Raw genomic sequence first — 16,850 nt, forward strand, 5'->3', positions numbered from 1 at the left:
GGCGATATCGAGCGAAGATTCATCAGTGAGCGTTCGATACGCGGAGTGCAAAGATGGCCCAATCCAGAACTAAACACTATGGTAAGGACGGAGCAATGATAATTGTGAGGATGATTGTTGATCCGCGGTTTTTACCCAGGAGTGGCCCTGTGCCTAATAATTTCCCTCTTCGTGGGATCGTCAAGTGCTGTGTGCTGCTCGGAGGGCGACACAAAAGTGGATCCGGATGATTGTACCAAGTATCTGATTTGCTGTCACGGCGAATTTGTATCCAAGTCGTGTGCAAGCGGATCCTATTGGAATTCGGAGATAGAAATCTGTGTCGTGGATGATGGCCAATGTAGGCCTCCATCCTGTGTGGATGGCGAAATTACGCCGAATCCGGATGACTGTGCCGGCTATTTAGAGTGCGTAAACGGAAACGAAGTGATCCTGACCTGTCCGGATGGCGACTACTTCAATTCGACCCTGAATCGGTGCGTTGAAGATACCTGCGGCGTGTGCATAAGCTGCACCGAGGGCAGCAAAAAGGCCGATCTCAACGATTGCTCCAAGTTCCAGATATGCGTCAACGGAAAGTACGTGTCTCAATCTTGTGCCGCCGGATATTACTGGAATGCATTAAACAAGGAGTGCGAAGTGGATGATGGTCAGTGCAACGGAAATGGAACGACATGCACTGATGGCGAACTTAAGGTGGACCCCACCAACTGCGCAGGCTACTTGGCTTGCTCGAACGGTAACTGGGTGAGCAAGCAGTGCGCCGACGGAGCTTACTTCAATGTCACCTTGGAGTCTTGTGTACCAGACGACGAGGGAATATGCGTCAACTGTAACGAGGGATCTACAAAACCCTTGCCCGACTGTACCATGTATGAGATCTGTTCCGGCGGAAAGTATGTGACCAAGTCCTGCAACAGTGGTTACTACTGGAACAACCAGACAGAGGTCTGCGAAGTGGATGATGGTCAGTGCAACGGAAATGGAACGACGTGCACTGATGGCGAACTTAAGGTGGACCCCACCAACTGCGCAGGCTACTTGGCTTGCTCGAACGGTAACTGGGTGAGCAAGCAGTGCGCCGACGGAGCTTACTTCAATGTCACCTTGGAGTCTTGTGTACCAGACGACGAGGGAATATGCGTCAACTGTAACGAGGGATCTACAAAACCCTTGCCCGACTGTACCATGTATGAGATCTGTTCCGGCGGAAAGTATGTGACCAAGTCCTGCAACAGTGGTTACTACTGGAACAACCAGACAGAGATCTGCGAAGTGGATGATGGTCAGTGCAACGGAAATGGAACGACATGCACTGATGGTGAACTTAAGGTGGACCCCACCAACTGCGCAGGCTACTTGGCTTGCTCGAACGGTAACTGGGTGAGCAAGCAGTGCGCCGACGGAGCTTACTTCAATGTCACCTTGGAGTCTTGTGTACCAGACGACGAGGGAATATGCGTCAACTGTAACGAGGGATCTACAAAACCCTTGCCCGACTGTACCATGTATGAGATCTGTTCCGGCGGAAAGTATGTGACCAAGTCCTGCAACAGTGGTTACTACTGGAACAACCAGACAGAGATCTGCGAAGTGGATGATGGTCAGTGCAACGGAAATGGAACGACGTGCACTGATGGCGAACTTAAGGTGGACCCCACCAACTGCGCAGGCTACTTGGCTTGCTCGAACGGTAACTGGGTGAGCAAGCAGTGCGCCGACGGAGCTTACTTCAATGTCACCTTGGAGTCTTGTGTACCAGACGACGAGGGAATATGCGTCAACTGTAACGAGGGATCTACAAAACCCTTGCCCGACTGTACCATGTATGAGATCTGTTCCGGCGGCAAGTATGTGACCAAGTCCTGCGACAGTGGTTACTACTGGAACAACCAGACAGAGATCTGCGAAGTGGATGATGGTCAGTGCAACGGAAATGGAACGACGTGTACTGAGAATGAGGTTAAGGTGAATCCTGCGGACTGCGCCGGATACCTGCAGTGCATAAACGGAAACTTTGTGGCCAGGAAGTGCTCCGCTACGCAGTTCTTCAATGCCACACTGAATGAATGTGAGGTCGACACACAGAATGTGTGCATTCCCAAAACCTGCGATCCCGACTGCTGCGATGTGCCCAACAATTCCATCTGGCCCGTGGAGAAAAATTGCTCCGCCTTCTACCAGTGCGTAAATGGTAACAAATATGAGCAGCGGTGCTCCAACAACCTGCAATACAATTCATTAATAGAGCAGTGCGATTATCCTGAAAATGTTAAATGCGACGATGGATCTGCACCGCCGAGTGGTCCGAATGCCGGACCCTCGGGAACTTATTGCGAGAGCCACGGACGATGCGTTGGCCAGCGGGATGGTACCATGTTCGCCGATGCCAGCGGATCTTGTAGTTCCAATTACGTAGTCTGCCAGTGCGAGTGTGAGGTGAACTTCACTTGCTCCTCTGGACTTTTGTACAATTCGCAGGTCAAATCCTGCGATTGGCCCGATAATGTTAAGTGCTAAGTGGTTTCAATAAACAATATTTAAAGCAGAGTATTAAACGAAAAGATTTACGTTTTCCTATAGATAAAAACTACTCATATTAAGCAGATAATGCCATATCTATAAGTCAACGTTGATTTAATTTGGCATACCTTATCGTTGACATTACTTAACCATAGAGGATATACCCCTTCGTAGTACTATATGATGAGGCTAGTTTTCTCTGTTTAAGCTTTGAACTACTAAGAATTATTATAATTCAAGCACTTTATTGGGGTCTTAAAAAAATATAGTTAGAATCGACGTTTTTTCGACTTGCGCACAGGTTTCTTAGACTTGGATTTGCTTTCATTTAGCTTCGTCTGGCATTTTGCAATCTTGGGATAATCGCATCGTGATGTGGCTATATTGAAATGCAGGCCAGTTGGGCAGTCCATTACCAAAAACATCATGTTGCTGCACAGCATAAACTTGCCACAATCGCTGCGATGAGCAACAAGGGAGTTTTCCTTCTCATCTGAACACACTCCTCCCGTGATGGCAAGACCATTCGATTCTTTATTTTCCTGGGATCCAACCGAACACTTGGCTTCTGAGGCCTTCATGCAAATGCGACGCGTTGGACTAAAATGTTGTTTGCCAGGACAAGAGCGTAGATGGGGTTTTTTAGATTTGCAGACGTAATAATCCTGGCAGGACCCGTTCTTTGTAAGCATCACTCCATCCTTCTTGCCAGCACACATTTTGTCAAGGATTGTAGGACGCGGCTTTTTCGTCGGCCTGACAGTAACGGGAGGATCAGTTTGGGCCATTTCCTCATCATCGTCTTCATCACTTTCAGAACTCGACGTGTCGTCATTAACATTGTCCTTGCCATCGAAAATGCAATCGACATTGTCAGGATCATCGCAGTGCAACGTTAAGGGATTGAACAATGTATTCTTTTCACAAGTTCCGGTCACAGCGTTTCCATCAGCACACACGTAATATCCTTTACAGGATCCAAACATGGGCAGGAGTCCACCATTTTTACCCTCGCATAAGGACGTCTTGAATGCAAATCCGTTCTGTGAAAGTGAACATTCTTATTTCTCATACTTTTAATGGTGTTTTCCAACATACTTGTAAAACAGCCAGAGTACTTTCTTGAAGTACTAACATTACGCAGAGCAGTCCAAATAGCTTCATTTTGTGTGATGCTATCGAGTGTTTTTTTGAACTGAAACTTTCCATTCATTGAACTGAGTTTTTATAGACTAGCATTAATGGGTAATTTGCATGATTTGCTAGTATGTAAAATGCTGGAATCTGATTGTACTGTTCATATGATAAAGGAACTCGAATATGAGTACTATCTTTATCATTTTTCTTACTGAGAATTGATAAGAGTTCATACAAAACATATGTAACGTATGATCAAAAGTGGCATTCCTACATATGAACGTGTGCCCAGGTTCAAGACCATTTTTGTTTTGGGTCGACTGTTCTATCACAAAATCTTTCATACTTTAGTGAATGAAAGGTATCTTATTTCTAAGAAATCCAATCGACCACTTTAGATCTATCTAGTTGCAACTTTTTTACCTGTCTTCTTTAGCAGGTAAACTAGGCCAATTTACCTAAAAAGATTTCTTCAATATACATTATTATCATTATCTTCTGATTACCATTATCTAATGAAGCCTAAAAGTAGGTAACAATTGACGAACTAAAAACCACGTTCTTCATAAGAATGTAAAACATTGGGTTCCTATCTGTTGAATATAGAGATTGGAAGGCTTACACTTTTCGGGGAACTTAATTGTTGTCATATCTCACCGAAATTAATTATAACGAAAACAAAAGTGAGAAGATCTTTATCATCGGACATTATTAATAAGCTATTGCCTACTTCCTTGACCAATAGAATGTTATCTGTACTATTAGTCATTATCAGCGGAAAAATGTTATTGTTGAAAGTGCCAAAAATGTGATCCCATTTCAGTTAATTCCAAGACTTTGGAAGATCGACACACAAACTTAACCGCTAAGAAAATATATTTAACTTTTAAACTTAAAAGTTTTCCGTGATCATTCGTAGAAAAGTAAAGTCTTAATAGTAATAGTAAAGTTTTTAATCACTTAGCACACACAATGAAAGGTGAGTAAAATACAGTTCTCTGTCCAACAAAAAATTAAACAAATTATTTTTACAGTGTGTGTGGTTGTCCCGTTTATTCTTTGGCTATTGGGAACACCTGGCGTGGAAATCCTTTCAATCCAAGGATCGTATGGTGTTGGATGGAATGATGTCAACCAAAATGTCATATTATCTTTTTCGAAACGCAACTCACATGAGTGCGTAGAATCTTCGCAAGCAAATTCTACGTACTGTGAATCCTTATCGAATGGATTTTATGAATATCCTTACAACTGCAGCGCATATATAACGTGTTATGATTCATGTGCCGATTTGGAGTACTGTCCCGACGGAAAACTTTTCAACAGTCCTCTGCAAATCTGCGATACACCAGGAGCCGTCGACTGCGAACCATTGCCATATCCAACACCTTCACCCACAGAATCACCACCGGAAAATCCTTGTTTGGGCATAAGAAACAACACTTTGCTGCCCTCCGCTGAAAATTGTAATGAGTTCTACTTGTGCGTGAATGACCAAAGTAAAGTTTATCGGTGTCCTAGTGAGATGCTTTTCAATCCGGATTTGAATATTTGTGATGATAAGGATAATGTGCTGTGCTATGGTGACCGTACTACTCCGGGACCGTTGGATACCACAACGCCTGCTGAGGAGTCCTTCACGAAGTGCGAGGATCAAGAGCAAGGAACATTCTTTCCGGACCCTGAAAGCTGTCAGCAATACTACTATTGCTGGGGCAACAATTCCTACACAATTTTACCTTGCCCGGTTGACAATTGGTTTAACCCGATCAGCGGCAATTGCGGTCCCGATATTGACCCAGATGCTTGCCGAGAAAACGCTCCAACCTCGACACCAACTATTGCTACTTCAACATCAACAACTGCAGCCCAAACATCGCCAGAAGATAATGCTGGTAATCCATGTGCAGATCAACAACTGGGTGCCAGCTTTCCCATAAAATCCGACTGCCAGTCGTACCTTCTCTGCCTGAACAATGGTGAATCAACGACTGCAAAATGCCCATCGAACGCATGGTTCGATCCAAAGACTGGAGATTGTGGTCCAAATGTATCACCCACCGCTTGTCTTGAATCCTTCGAAACCACCACGACTGCTGCAACAACACAAGCACCGAAGGATCCTTGTGCCGATCAAGAACTTGGAACATCATATCCACTCGTCACAAATTGTCAGCAATATATTCTCTGCATGGGAAACGGAGAGTCCACCATTGCGAATTGCATTTATAACTCCTGGTTCGATCCGCAAACTGGAAATTGTGGCCCCGATGTGTCTCCGACAGCGTGTAAGGAATCTGGAGTTACCACCGCATCCTCCACCCCCACAAGTCAAGCCACCTCTCCGCTCACAACACCATCGCCCACATGGCCGACGTTGCCTACAGCAAGTACCGAGGAAACAACTACCAATCCTCCGGATATCTTGGACATTTGTTCTGGAAAGAGTGATGGTTACTATGCCACGTATCCCGAGGTATGCAAGAAATACATACTGTGTGCTAGTCCTGTTCCCATTGCATTTTACTGTCCAGAGAGCTTGTTTTTCAACGAGGCTCTGCAGAGATGCGTAGAGTGGGAATCTAGCGATTGTTCCAATGGAGAGACCACAACATCATCGCCGGGACATACAACTCCTAGCCCTGATACTCACATTTGTTCCAATAGCACTGGCCTAAATTTGCCTTACAGGGAAAATTGCCAATGGTATATTTATTGCACAGACGAGAATTCCTTTATGATGGGTATATGTGGCAATGAGGAATATTTCGATCCGTGGACTGGGAAATGTGGTTTTGATGTTTCACCCGAAGCATGTCGTGAAATCCAAACTACATCCCCGACAGTTACAGATAGCACAGAAGGTCCAACCACGGTAATAACACCAACGACTCCAGACTCACAGCCAGATCCGTGTGATGGAGCTCCTGAGGGAAAACTAGTTCCCTATCCGGATGACTGCTCCAAGTTTATACAATGCATTCAACCCGATCCAATCGTTTATGACTGTCGCGAGGGTCAGGAATTTAGTGCCGCCTTGGAAAGGTGTATGGCTCCTTGGTTTGCAAACTGTTCTATTCCAGCTACAACAATCCCACCCGTAACTATTCCTACCACCACAACAACCACCGAGAAGCCTTCACCGAATGGAATTTGTGCGGATAAGCCCGAGGGATCACTGGTACCCTATCCCGGGAACTGTAGCAAGTACATTGCTTGTGAAGACCCCATTCCGGTGGGCTATGCGTGCCCGGAGGGAGAAGAATTCAATCCCACGATTCTTACCTGTACGGATCCTCACATGGCTGGCTGCAATCCTAGTGCTTTGCACACTTCACCGAAATTCAAATCAGATAATTTGGGCTTTTCTTTATGGCAGTCCTTAAATGCGATCGCAAGTTTCGTTACAGAATTGTAATCACAATTTCTTTTATTGTATGCTTTTGTAAAAGTAATTATTAAAATTTTGTATCTTCATGTCTTCTGTTTGATTGGGTAAATATCTGGTTTCAATTAAAAGAAGACTGGCACCCATTGCTGGAAGTGGTGCACGCACGCTGGGCAGGATTCCAATTCAAGGAGTTTGAGCATGAAAGAATGGTTGCTGTTGGTCCGCAATGTATAAACTTCTTGCAACTGCCCGGATAAGGAATGTACGCATTGGGAGGACTGTTATTGCACAACGATTGGACATCAATTGGCAGAGGCAATGATTCCATAGGAGTTACAGGCGGTGGAGTACCAGCGGTGGGCATGGCATCATAAGGTGTCACGGTTGCGGGAACGGTTGGAACGGCTGGATACGTGGGCAATGGGGTGAAGGGAACTTCGGGTGGCAAGGTCACAGGATAGCTCTGACAATCTGACAATCCATATTGTGGGGCAACGCATCTCTGGTATACTGAACTCCACTGGAGGTTTTGCTCACAGCGAAGGATACGTGTCTCGTAGAATCGCCTGCAATCTCCGGGATATGCAGTGAATATGACCTCAACATCATGGTTGGTACTTGGAATATCCGAGTTGCAGTTGGAGTACTCCTTGTAGTCACAACGGTAGGTCAGCTGGCTCCAGAACAAATTCACAGGACACTGTTGCTCATAGGCTCGTCCTTTATGGCATACGTAATACTTGCGACAGTCGTTGGGATATGGCAACATCACATTATGGTTGGGATCGTCAAACGGTGGGCATTGTATAGAGTGGTCGGTTAGTATGGACTATAAATATAAAAAACGATTTTCCTAGACATTATACTTTTTAACCGGTCATCACACTTACCACGAGATTATTGTTTTCCTGGCAATCGACAATTGCAATGAAAGCAAACAATCCTAGGCAGATAAGAACAGATCCTTGCCGCACTGCAAAAAACAAAATTAACTTAACCTTAAGGGTTCAAGATTGAATGCCTCTTGTTACTTTTGATGTTGTTTGATGAGAGGGCTCCAAGAAAGTGGATGCTACAACTTGGAAAAACTCGGCCTTTTATACCAGCAAAAAGCTAAATATCTTTATCAAGTTGAAGTGCTCAACACTTATTTATCGAACATCCGTTTGCGTAAACAATGAAAGTCAAATCTTAAAAATATTTCCCCTAGATATGCTATGTGTACATATGGAATTCTTACTGTCCAGGTTCTGATCTTCTAAATTACCATTCCCGAATAATGTAAAATCAACAGACATTTGGTTTTATCCAAATTAATCATTTTCCAATTTAGAGTACTACCAATTACTTATATATGTAGGTTCTTGAATTTGGTGAGCAACAGTTAGTACTGATCTTACGGGTTATTTCACCTTCCACTTGACCGGACAAGCTTATCTTTTCAAGGACAGCTATGATATAAAAGCTAATAAATAAAATTCTCCTGAAGGCATAGTATCAATTTGTCAATAACTTGTATTTACTTAGCAATGTTATATAAAAACCCAGACACATCGGATCGGTATCAGACTGAGAAATCTTCGCGAGGCAGAGAGAAAAGTACAAGCTTTAATATTTTAGTAACATTACTACATTTTAACTTTTATCAGTGCCAAACCAGATACCACTGACTGTTTTACTTTGTGCTGTGTTCTATGGATTTTGCATGGCCCAAACTGTGCAGAGATGGCCGTTTCCCAATGACTGCCATCGGTACTACGAGACCCGATTGCTTGACTGTCCTCCGGAATATTATTGGAACTCACAGCTGCTACAATGCGATTCGCAGACTCCGGTTGGCTGTTCCTCCCTAGATCCGATACCGAATTGGAACTACTCCAATCCCAATCCTCCACCGATTACAGATCCAGAAAATTCCGATCTTTCGAAACTATGCGAGAATAAGCTCAACCAGCTAATACCCTACCCAGCGGATTGCACCAAGTTCATTCGATGTGATTACCTGCCCTTCGTAATGTGCTGCCCGCATTATCTCTATTGGAACTCCAAGCTCCTTACATGCGATAAGATGTGTGTTTAGAGGGTTTCTGAAACACAAGCAGTTCCGGAATTAAGATATCGAAACAAGTCTCTTTTTCATATTGTGTTTTGTTATTAAATATTAATTACAGTTGCAAATCGTACGAAATATTCAAGAATTGGCAGTGAAACCGTTTAATTATATGCGAAAAAACACTTAAGTGCTCAAGAGCAAGCTGCATCAAAATACAACTGGGTGGTTTGTAGATGGCAGTTGGTTGAGCTGTTCTAAAATTGAGCCCCTTTGGAACTGATCTACTATAATATGGGTGGGTTGGGATGTGTATTAGGCTATCCCTAGCATTTTCCATTGGTGGGCGCCTTGGGACGGCAGATCTTGCTCCTTCCATTGGCGCCGTAGACAATGTTGCAGGAGAAGGTGAAGTAGCCGCAGGTCGAGGACTTGGTGTAATAGGTGGACTGGAAGTTCTTGTTCTCCTGCGGTGGGTTCTTTGTGTTGTCCATGCTGCCGGTCACTGACTTGGTGACGGTCACGTAGCTATCAGGAGCACGCCGCAGGGGCTTGTCACCCCGGACTGGACCCTCGTCGCTGGTGTCGGGTGTGATCTCCACTCCCTTGGGAGCGTGCAGCTCCAGGGCCTTGGTGTGGAACTTCTTTTCCACATTCACGGTTCCTCGGAATCCCGGTGGTATGGCCTCGGTGGTCGAGGGCTCAGCATTGATGGTGGCCTTACCGTTCTGCTTTTGCACCACCTGATATTTTTCACCCGGCACCGGCACCACGACTGTCTGTTGGCTTTGCGTGGGTGACGACTGGTCGTAGGTCTTGGGCTTAGGTGTTGCTTCGGTTGGCGCCACTATGCTGGCCGACTTTGGGGTTTCCTCTAGCTTCACTGGCTTCTCGTTGTAGTACTCATCATCATCGTATTCATCAGGTTCGGCCTCATCTTCATCATCGTACTGAACGGCCTCCGGCTGGTCTGGCTTGCTCACTACCTGCTCCGCTTCCTCCTTGGGCTTGGTGGACTTCAGTTGCGCCTCTGGCACTCTGTCGGACTCATCGGTAAGCGCGGGGCCACTGTAGACAGCATCAGCGCGATCAGTAACACTGCAAGTTAAAAAGTTAAAGAAAAGGAAATCAAATACAATCGTATAAATATTACAGAAGCACGCACTTCCCATTTGAATAGTAAGTAAGCAAAAGTAATTAGAAGTTTTTAAGGATTTATTTGTTTAAGTATCCAACTTAAGTAACCTCGAAATGTATACAAAAATGAATACATACAAATAATGAATAAGGAATTCTATTATGGCATGGCAGTTATAAAATCACAATAAATTGATTGAGCTAGAGCGTGTAACTTTTCAAAATCAATTTTGAACATTTTTTGCCAATTTGAAAACCACAGGATCATAGTTTATCCCTTTTGAAATACCCCAAAACATGTTTTTCTTTCTTTCTTGACTTTTCCGACTACTTACGCATTCCCGTTGTTGCCAAACTGACTGATGGTGTTGAAGAGTTCCCTGTTGGCTTCCCTGTAAGTAGCCACCTGCTCCTTGGTTCCCGACGCGGATTGTGCAGCACCATGGTAAGAAACACCAAAGCTGAAATACAAAACCGACAATGAATGACTAAAGTCTATAACCAATAATTCTCTAGCTCTATTACCTGGATGTTCCGTGAATCTGCGAGCTACTCTGACTAGAGTGAGTGCCAGATGAGGACGATGCCTGGCCGCCACCATTAGCTGCTGGCGGATTGGCCTCCTGGCCAGGTCGGAAGCCGATCTGGGCCTGGGAGGAGGTTTGTCCGGGTCCGCTCGACTGGGCGTCCGCCAGGCCGCCCTTGTCATTGGCGTGCACTTCGCTCTGGCTCTGTTGGATGATGCCGCCGCTCTGCGACGAGGCCTTGGTGCCGCCGTCCTTGGCCACCTGTACCTGGGCCTGCGACTGGGCAGGACCTCCTGATCCCTGCGACTGACTTACGGCTCCATCAGCATTTCCGGTAACCTGGGCACTGGCCGCACGATCAGCATCGGACGTCATTGCACTGGCGCTAAAGGTTCCGCCGGAGCTGTAAGTTCCCGACACCTGAGTCTTGGCCGTGCCTCCATTCTTCTTGCCCTGAGCACTTGCCGAGGCTTGTCCGTCGCCAATTGAGGACTCGGCTTGGGAGAAGGCATCGTCAGCTCCGCTGGTACCGCCAGCACCTAGAAAACGAACAATTAAAAACATTGTCTTAGATTCCGCTGCCTTGATAGCTACTTACCAACTCCACCGGTGCCAACAGCACCAGGTACAGTTTGACTTCCATCTGTATATCGACCTGGTGCCCCAATTTGTCCTGTCTGAGTTCCGTATCCTGGTTGTCCTACTCTGTCTCCGATCTGTCCGGGCTGCCCTCCAATAACTCCAGTTTGGCCGCCACCTCCTGGCTGTGTTCCATAAACTGGCGCTCCACCGATTCCGGGTTGGCTACCGTAACCACCTTGTCCACCTACTGTCTGTCCGCCAATTCCGGGTTGAGATCCGGTTCCGTATCCGGGTTGGCCAGCCGTGGCCTGACCACCTGTTCCAGGTAAGCTTCCGTATCCGGGTTGCCCGGCTCCGGTTTGTCCACTAACTCCAGGTTGAGTTCCGTACCCGGGTTGGCCACCGCTAATTCCTGCTTGACCTCCAGTTCCTGGCTGTGTTCCATACCCAGGCGATCCACCAATTCCAGGTTGACCACCGTATCCGGGCTTTCCAGCGGCGGTCTTTCCGCCAATTCCAGGTTGGCTCCCGTATCCGGGTTGTACGGCTCCGGGTTGTCCTCCAAAACCTGGTATGACACCGTATCCTTGTTGTCCGGCTCCAGTCTGTCCGCCAACACCAGGTTGGCTTCCATATCCGGGCTGTCCGGCTCCAGTCTGTCCGCCAACACCAGGTTGGCTTCCATATCCGGGCTGTCCGGCTCCAATATGTCTGCCAATACCAGGTTGGTTTCCGTATCCGGATTGTCCTCCAAAACCTGGTTGGGCACCGTATCCGGGTTGTCCGGCTGCGGTCTGTCCGCCAACTCCATGTTGGTTTCCATATCCGGGCTGTCCTCCTCCAGTCTGTCCGCCAGGCTGGCTTCCGTATCCGGGCTGTCCGGCTCCGGTCTGTCCGCCAACTCCAGGTTGGCTTCCATATCCGGGCAGTACGGCTCCAGTCTGTCCGCCAGCACCAGGTTGGCTTCCGTATCCGGGTTGTCCAGCTCCAGTCTGTCCACCAATTCCTGGTTGGGTTCCGTAACCGGGTTGCCTTCCACTGGTTCCAGTTTGCCCTCCAATACCAGGCTGAGCTATAAATCCATATCCCGGTTGGCCGGCTCCAGTCTGTCCGCCAATAGCAGGTTGGCTTCCGTATCCGGGCTGTCCGGCCCCAGTCTGTCCGCCAATACCAGGTTGACCACCGTACCCGGGTTGGTTGGTTCCGGTCTGTCCACCAACTCCAGGCTGAGTTTCGTATCCGTAATGTCCACCAGGGACAGCGGTTAGTGCTCCAATTCCTGGCTGAGAGCCATACCCAGGGAATCCGCTTATTGCAGCCTGTCCTCCGTATCCTGGCTGTCCACCTCCGGCCTGTCCACTAATTCCAGGCTGGCCGCCGTATCCTGGCTGTCCGGCTCCCGTCTGTCCGGTAATTCCAGTTTGTCTACCGTATCCGGGTTGTCCGACACCGGTCTGATCGCCAATTCCAGGTTGACTTCCGTATCCGGATGGTCCGCTAATTCCAGGTTGAGCCCAATATCCAGGTTGTGCGGCTCCTGGTTGTCCGCCACTTCCAGGCTGACTACTGTATCCCGGTTGTCCGGCTCCGGTCTGACCGCCAATTCCTGGTTGAGTTGCGTATCCAAATTTCCCTCCAATCGGTTGTCCGGCTCCAGTCTGTCCACCAACACCAGGTTGTGCTCCATATCCAGGTTGTCCGGCTCCAGTCTGTCCACCAACACCAGGTTGTACTCCGTATCCAGGTTGTCCGGCTCCGGTCTGTCCTCCAATTCCAGGCTGGGTTCCATATCCGGGTTGTTGACCTCCGTAACCTGGTAACACTACACTGGGACCTGTTTGCACACCAGTTCCTGGCTGATTTCCGTATCCAGGCGATCCTGCAACCCCTGGTTGGCTTAGGTACCCGGGTTGACCTGTATGTCCGCCTCCGTAACCAGGTTGCCCTCCACTGACCCCGGTCTGAGCTCCAACTCCAGGTTGGCTTCCATATCCGGCTCCAGTCTGTCCGCCAATTCCAGGTTGGGTACCGCCGGGTTGTCCAGCTCCGGTCTGAGAGCCAATACCAGGTTGGCTACCATATCCGGGCTGTCCGGCTCCAGTCTGTCCGCCAACTCCAGGTTGGCTTCCGTATCCGGGCTGTCCGGCTCCAGTCTGTCCACCAATACCAGGTTGGCTTCCGTATCCGGGTTGTCCGGCTCCGGTCTGAGCGCCAATTCCAGGTTGGCTTCCATATCCCGGCAGTCCAGCTCCAGTCTGTCCGCCAATACCAGGTTGGCTTCCGTATCCAGGTTGTCCGCCACCGGTCTGTCCGCCAATACCAGGCTGGCTTCCGTATCCGGGTTGTCCGGCTCCAGTCTGAGCCCCAACTCCAGGCTGGCTTCCATATCCGGGCTGTCCGGCTCCAGTCTGAGCTCCAACTCCAGGCTGGCTTCCATATCCGGGCTGTCCGGCTCCAGTCTGTCCGCCAATCCCAGGTTGGCTTCCGTATCCGGGCTGTCCGACTCCAGTCTGTCCACCAATACCAGGTTGGCTTCCGTATCCGGGTTGTCCGCCTCCAGTCTGAGCCCCAACTCCAGGTTGGCTTCCATATCCGGGCTGTCCGGCTCCAGTCTGTCCGCCAACTCCAGGTTGGCTTCCGTATCCGGGCTGTCCGACTCCAGTCTGTCCACCAATACCAGGCTGGCTTCCGTATCCGGGTTGTCCGGCTCCAGTCTGAGCCCCAACTCCAGGCTGGCTTCCATATCCGGGCTGTCCGGCTCCAGTCTGAGCTCCAACTCCAGGCTGGCTTCCATATCCGGGCTGTCCGGCTCCAGTCTGTCCGCCAACTCCAGGTTGGCTTCCGTATCCGGGCTGTCCGGCTCCAGTCTGTCCACCAATACCAGGCTGGCTTCCGTATCCGGGTTGTCCGGCTCCGGTCTGAGCGCCAACTCCAGGTTGGCTTCCATATCCGGGCTGTCCGGCTACAGTCTGTCCACCAATACCAGGTTGGCTTCCGTATCCGGGCTGTCCGGCTCCAGTCTGTCCTCCAACTCCAGGTTGGCTTCCGTATCCGGGCTGTCCGGCTCCAGTCTGTCCACCAATACCAGGTTGGCTTCCGTATCCGGGCTGTCCGGCTCCAGTCTGTCCGCCAATACCAGGTTGGGCACCGTATCCGGGTTGTCCGGCTCCGGTCTGAGCTCCAACTCCAGGTTGGCCCTGAGCGCCAACTCCAGGTTGGCTTCCATAACCGGGCTGTCCGGCTCCAGTCTGTCCGCCAATACCAGGTTGGCTTCCGTATCCGGGTTGTCCAGCTCCGGTCTGGCCGCCAACTCCAGGAAGAGCACCATAACCAGGTTGCCCGGCAGCGGTCTGACCTCCTAATCCAGGCTGGCTTCCGTATACAATTTGACCGGTTCCTGTCTGTCCACCAACACCAGGTTGACCTTGCACTCCAGGTTGACTGACTCCGCCTGCTGGTTGATTACCTCCCAACTGACTTTCTGATCCCGGCTGTCCGGATACGCTTCCAGCTTGCCCTCCAATTCCTGTATAGCCCGGTTGCCTTTCTGCTGGCCCCCCAACACCGGATTGAGTTCCATATCCAGGGCGCGCTCCACCGATTCCTGTATTAATAATTGGCAGATTGAAATATCAACTGTATACATTTCGAATAGATACGACGTACCACCTCCGGGTAAGCTTATAATGGAATCGGGTCTACCGATGCCTCCGGATCCACTAGCATCGACAATTCTGCCTGAAGAAGGGTAGTCCGTTTGGTAGCCAGAACATCCATTGCAGTCCCCTGATGAGAACTGGCTCTGAGCCTGACCCATTCCATGGGTGCCAGCTGAAAGAGGTCAAGAGGTCAATGGAAAAGTGCTAATGGAACTCATCTAAGCCGTACTCACAGACAGTGGAGCGAGATCCATTTTCGGTGGCCTCTGCCTCGGCCTTTCCATCCTCCTCAGGCTTACCGAAGTTTAAGTACTGAGACTGGGTTTGTCCCCTCGAACTGCGGATAAACGTGGAATGGATGTAAGCCCAGCTGGCCCAAACTAGTTGTTAACTACTTACTAGCCTCTGCCGCTTCTCTTCTCCCGCTGCAAGTCGTTCAGACCAGAAGCCTCATTTTCCTGAAAGTTAATACATCGATTTAAATTCAATGCTAATGTCAGTCTAATCTATATTCATTCGAAAGGGTCTCAGCTAGTGTGCCCGATTAGATGCTGCTTGTAAGAACTGACCTTGGTCAAATTATGTCTTATCGCCTACTTTTCGAACCGAGTTCATTTACATTACACTACTCTAGTTCCATTCAAAGGCACAGAAGCAACAATTCTCGGCGAGATTCATTAACGATTCGGAAACTTACGATGGCAGCTCCATTTGCGCTTGCCACGAACAGCACGGCGCCAAGTAGCAGCAGGCCCAAGCGAAAGGGCAACATTTCAATAAATTAAGCCCTGAATCCAATTGAAAGGCGTCGACGTCGCGGCAACACAACCAGCAAACTGTAAGATGAAATTGAATTGTATTATCAATACAGCATATAGATGCGTGTTATTATTAGTTTATACTCCTTCTCTATAATTCTGGTCCGTCACTTTCAGGGGTTATCACTTTTCTTTGAAATGAGCACGCACGCTGTGCTGTTAGATGCCAAAAAAAAAGGCAATCGATCTTGAGTTATATGTTTCAGTCTTGCGAGTGATGTAATCGCTAATGTTAGTTTCGAATTTTAGTTTTTGAATTTGTAAACTGAAATCATGCATATATCCTTTTTGATATCTCTGGCTTTTTACATCTTTATTTTGAGTTTTATATGTCAAAAAATACAAGCAAGTCACTTTACACTTCGAAAGGATAATTGTGTGATTATCCTGTCGAATTTAAATTGTTACAGAATATGTACCATATATGTACTTGAATATAGAAATATTTAATATATTGTGGAGGAAAATGTAATCTTCACATAATTGTTTTTAGGTGTTGTGAATTTGATTCAATTTATACAAGATTCTTATTTTGCACACATTATAATTTACACACTTCTTGTTCTTTTAGACCATTTACTAATGATATAAGTCCTGTATTTTGGCTTGATTTCAATTTCACTGAATATTTTTTCATAAGTATAGATTCACATTTCGATGTTACACAAGTAAAAGTACTTATACAAGTTGTGCACAATTAATAGGATGTTTTGTTATCTTATTTCTTCACTAGTCCCTTGTCTTTGAGAGCTATTTTTGCTCCATGTCCTTGCTGCGAGAGCACACATCCTGGGCACATACTTTTTCGGCTGCGTGTTCTGGGAATCCAAGGGAGATTTTCCGATTTGCTTCCGATCGCGACAACTGCTGGATTGCGAATAACGCTGGGCTGTACGAGCATCAAAACTCTAGAGCTTGAGCAGAACTCAAATTCATTGAAGGCGAGCAATTTCCAATACATTTGCATTTGGCCAGCATGAATATTTATGTAGGATCCACACCAGCGCAGAGCGCTGGTATCTGTGA

The 16,850-nt window shown here is 47.8% G+C and overlaps 6 protein-coding genes across 6 annotated transcripts; 3 read left to right on the top strand and 3 right to left on the bottom strand.

Annotated features, from left to right (window-relative positions):
- The first annotated feature begins 30 nt into the window (after positions 1-30).
- On the top strand, positions 31-2,564 carry LOC117139109 (fibrillin-1). Its single transcript, XM_033301246.1, has 2 exons — positions 31-81; positions 140-2,564. Exons 1-2 carry the CDS (start codon positions 54-56, stop codon positions 2,518-2,520), a joined length of 2,409 nt encoding a protein of 802 aa, XP_033157137.1. The 5' UTR covers positions 31-53; the 3' UTR covers positions 2,521-2,564.
- Positions 2,565-2,726: 162 nt separating this feature from the next.
- On the bottom strand, positions 2,727-3,708 carry LOC117139129 (chondroitin proteoglycan 2). Its single transcript, XM_033301279.1, has 2 exons — positions 3,622-3,708; positions 2,727-3,566 (listed from the first exon to the last, which is right to left on the bottom strand). Exons 1-2 carry the CDS (start codon positions 3,685-3,687, stop codon positions 2,793-2,795), a joined length of 840 nt encoding a protein of 279 aa, XP_033157170.1. The 5' UTR covers positions 3,688-3,708; the 3' UTR covers positions 2,727-2,792.
- Positions 3,709-4,632: 924 nt separating this feature from the next.
- LOC117139283 (chitin-binding domain protein cbd-1) lies at positions 4,633-7,078 on the top strand. The gene is made up of 2 exons (XM_033301513.1): positions 4,633-4,639; positions 4,695-7,078. Exons 1-2 carry the CDS (start codon positions 4,633-4,635, stop codon positions 7,076-7,078), a joined length of 2,391 nt encoding a protein of 796 aa, XP_033157404.1.
- A 91-nt stretch (positions 7,079-7,169) lies between these two features.
- LOC117139140 lies at positions 7,170-8,019 on the bottom strand. Its single transcript, XM_033301291.1, has 2 exons — positions 7,942-8,019; positions 7,170-7,880 (listed from the first exon to the last, which is right to left on the bottom strand). The coding sequence occupies exon 2, from the start codon at positions 7,818-7,820 to the stop codon at positions 7,170-7,172; it is 651 nt and encodes a 216-aa protein (XP_033157182.1). The 5' UTR covers positions 7,821-7,880; positions 7,942-8,019.
- A 722-nt stretch (positions 8,020-8,741) lies between these two features.
- LOC117139141 lies at positions 8,742-9,131 on the top strand. Its single transcript, XM_033301292.1, has one exon. It carries the CDS (start codon positions 8,757-8,759, stop codon positions 9,129-9,131), a length of 375 nt encoding a protein of 124 aa, XP_033157183.1. The 5' UTR covers positions 8,742-8,756.
- Positions 9,132-9,181: 50 nt separating this feature from the next.
- On the bottom strand, positions 9,182-16,697 carry LOC117139103 (collagen alpha-2(IV) chain). Its single transcript, XM_033301237.1, has 9 exons — positions 16,626-16,697; positions 15,704-15,842; positions 15,406-15,464; positions 15,240-15,343; positions 15,014-15,178; positions 11,364-14,951; positions 10,764-11,304; positions 10,574-10,699; positions 9,182-10,199 (listed from the first exon to the last, which is right to left on the bottom strand). The coding sequence occupies exons 2-9, from the start codon at positions 15,776-15,778 to the stop codon at positions 9,428-9,430; spliced, it is 5,430 nt and encodes a 1,809-aa protein (XP_033157128.1). The 5' UTR covers positions 15,779-15,842; positions 16,626-16,697; the 3' UTR covers positions 9,182-9,427.
- Positions 16,698-16,850: the final 153 nt, after the last annotated feature.

Source organism: Drosophila mauritiana, chromosome 3L (assembly GCF_004382145.1).
Source record: "Drosophila mauritiana strain mau12 chromosome 3L, ASM438214v1, whole genome shotgun sequence".
NCBI classification, from domain to species: Eukaryota; Metazoa; Arthropoda; class Insecta; order Diptera; family Drosophilidae; genus Drosophila; species Drosophila mauritiana.

What these genes read in the sequence shown, in the direction of transcription:
- LOC117139109 (XM_033301246.1), top strand. Translation starts at nt 54, where the DNA reads ATGGCCCAATCCAGAACTAAACACTATG. An exon ending in ATCCAGAACTAAACACTATG is followed by an intron (nt 82 to 139) that starts GTAAGGACGGAG and finishes GTTTTTACCCAG; the next exon opens with GAGTGGCCCTGTGCCTAATA.
- LOC117139129 (XM_033301279.1), bottom strand. Translation starts at nt 3,687, where the DNA reads ATGAAGCTATTTGGACTGCTCTGCGTAATGTTAGTACTTCAAGAAAGT. An exon ending in GTACTCTGGCTGTTTTACAA is followed by an intron (nt 3,567 to 3,621) that starts GTATGTTGGAAA and finishes TCACTTTCACAG; the next exon opens with AACGGATTTGCATTCAAGAC.
- LOC117139140 (XM_033301291.1), bottom strand. Translation starts at nt 7,820, where the DNA reads ATGTTGCCATATCCCAACGACTGTCGCAAGTATTACGTATGCCATAAA.
- LOC117139141 (XM_033301292.1), top strand. Translation starts at nt 8,757, where the DNA reads ATGGCCCAAACTGTGCAGAGATGGCCGTTTCCCAATGACTGCCATCGG.
- LOC117139103 (XM_033301237.1), bottom strand. Translation starts at nt 15,778, where the DNA reads ATGTTGCCCTTTCGCTTGGGCCTGCTGCTACTTGGCGCCGTGCTGTTC. An exon ending in GCGCAAATGGAGCTGCCATC is followed by an intron (nt 15,465 to 15,703) that starts GTAAGTTTCCGA and finishes ATTAACTTTCAG; the next exon opens with GAAAATGAGGCTTCTGGTCT. An exon ending in CAGATTCACGGAACATCCAG is followed by an intron (nt 10,700 to 10,763) that starts GTAATAGAGCTA and finishes TTTGTATTTCAG; the next exon opens with CTTTGGTGTTTCTTACCATG.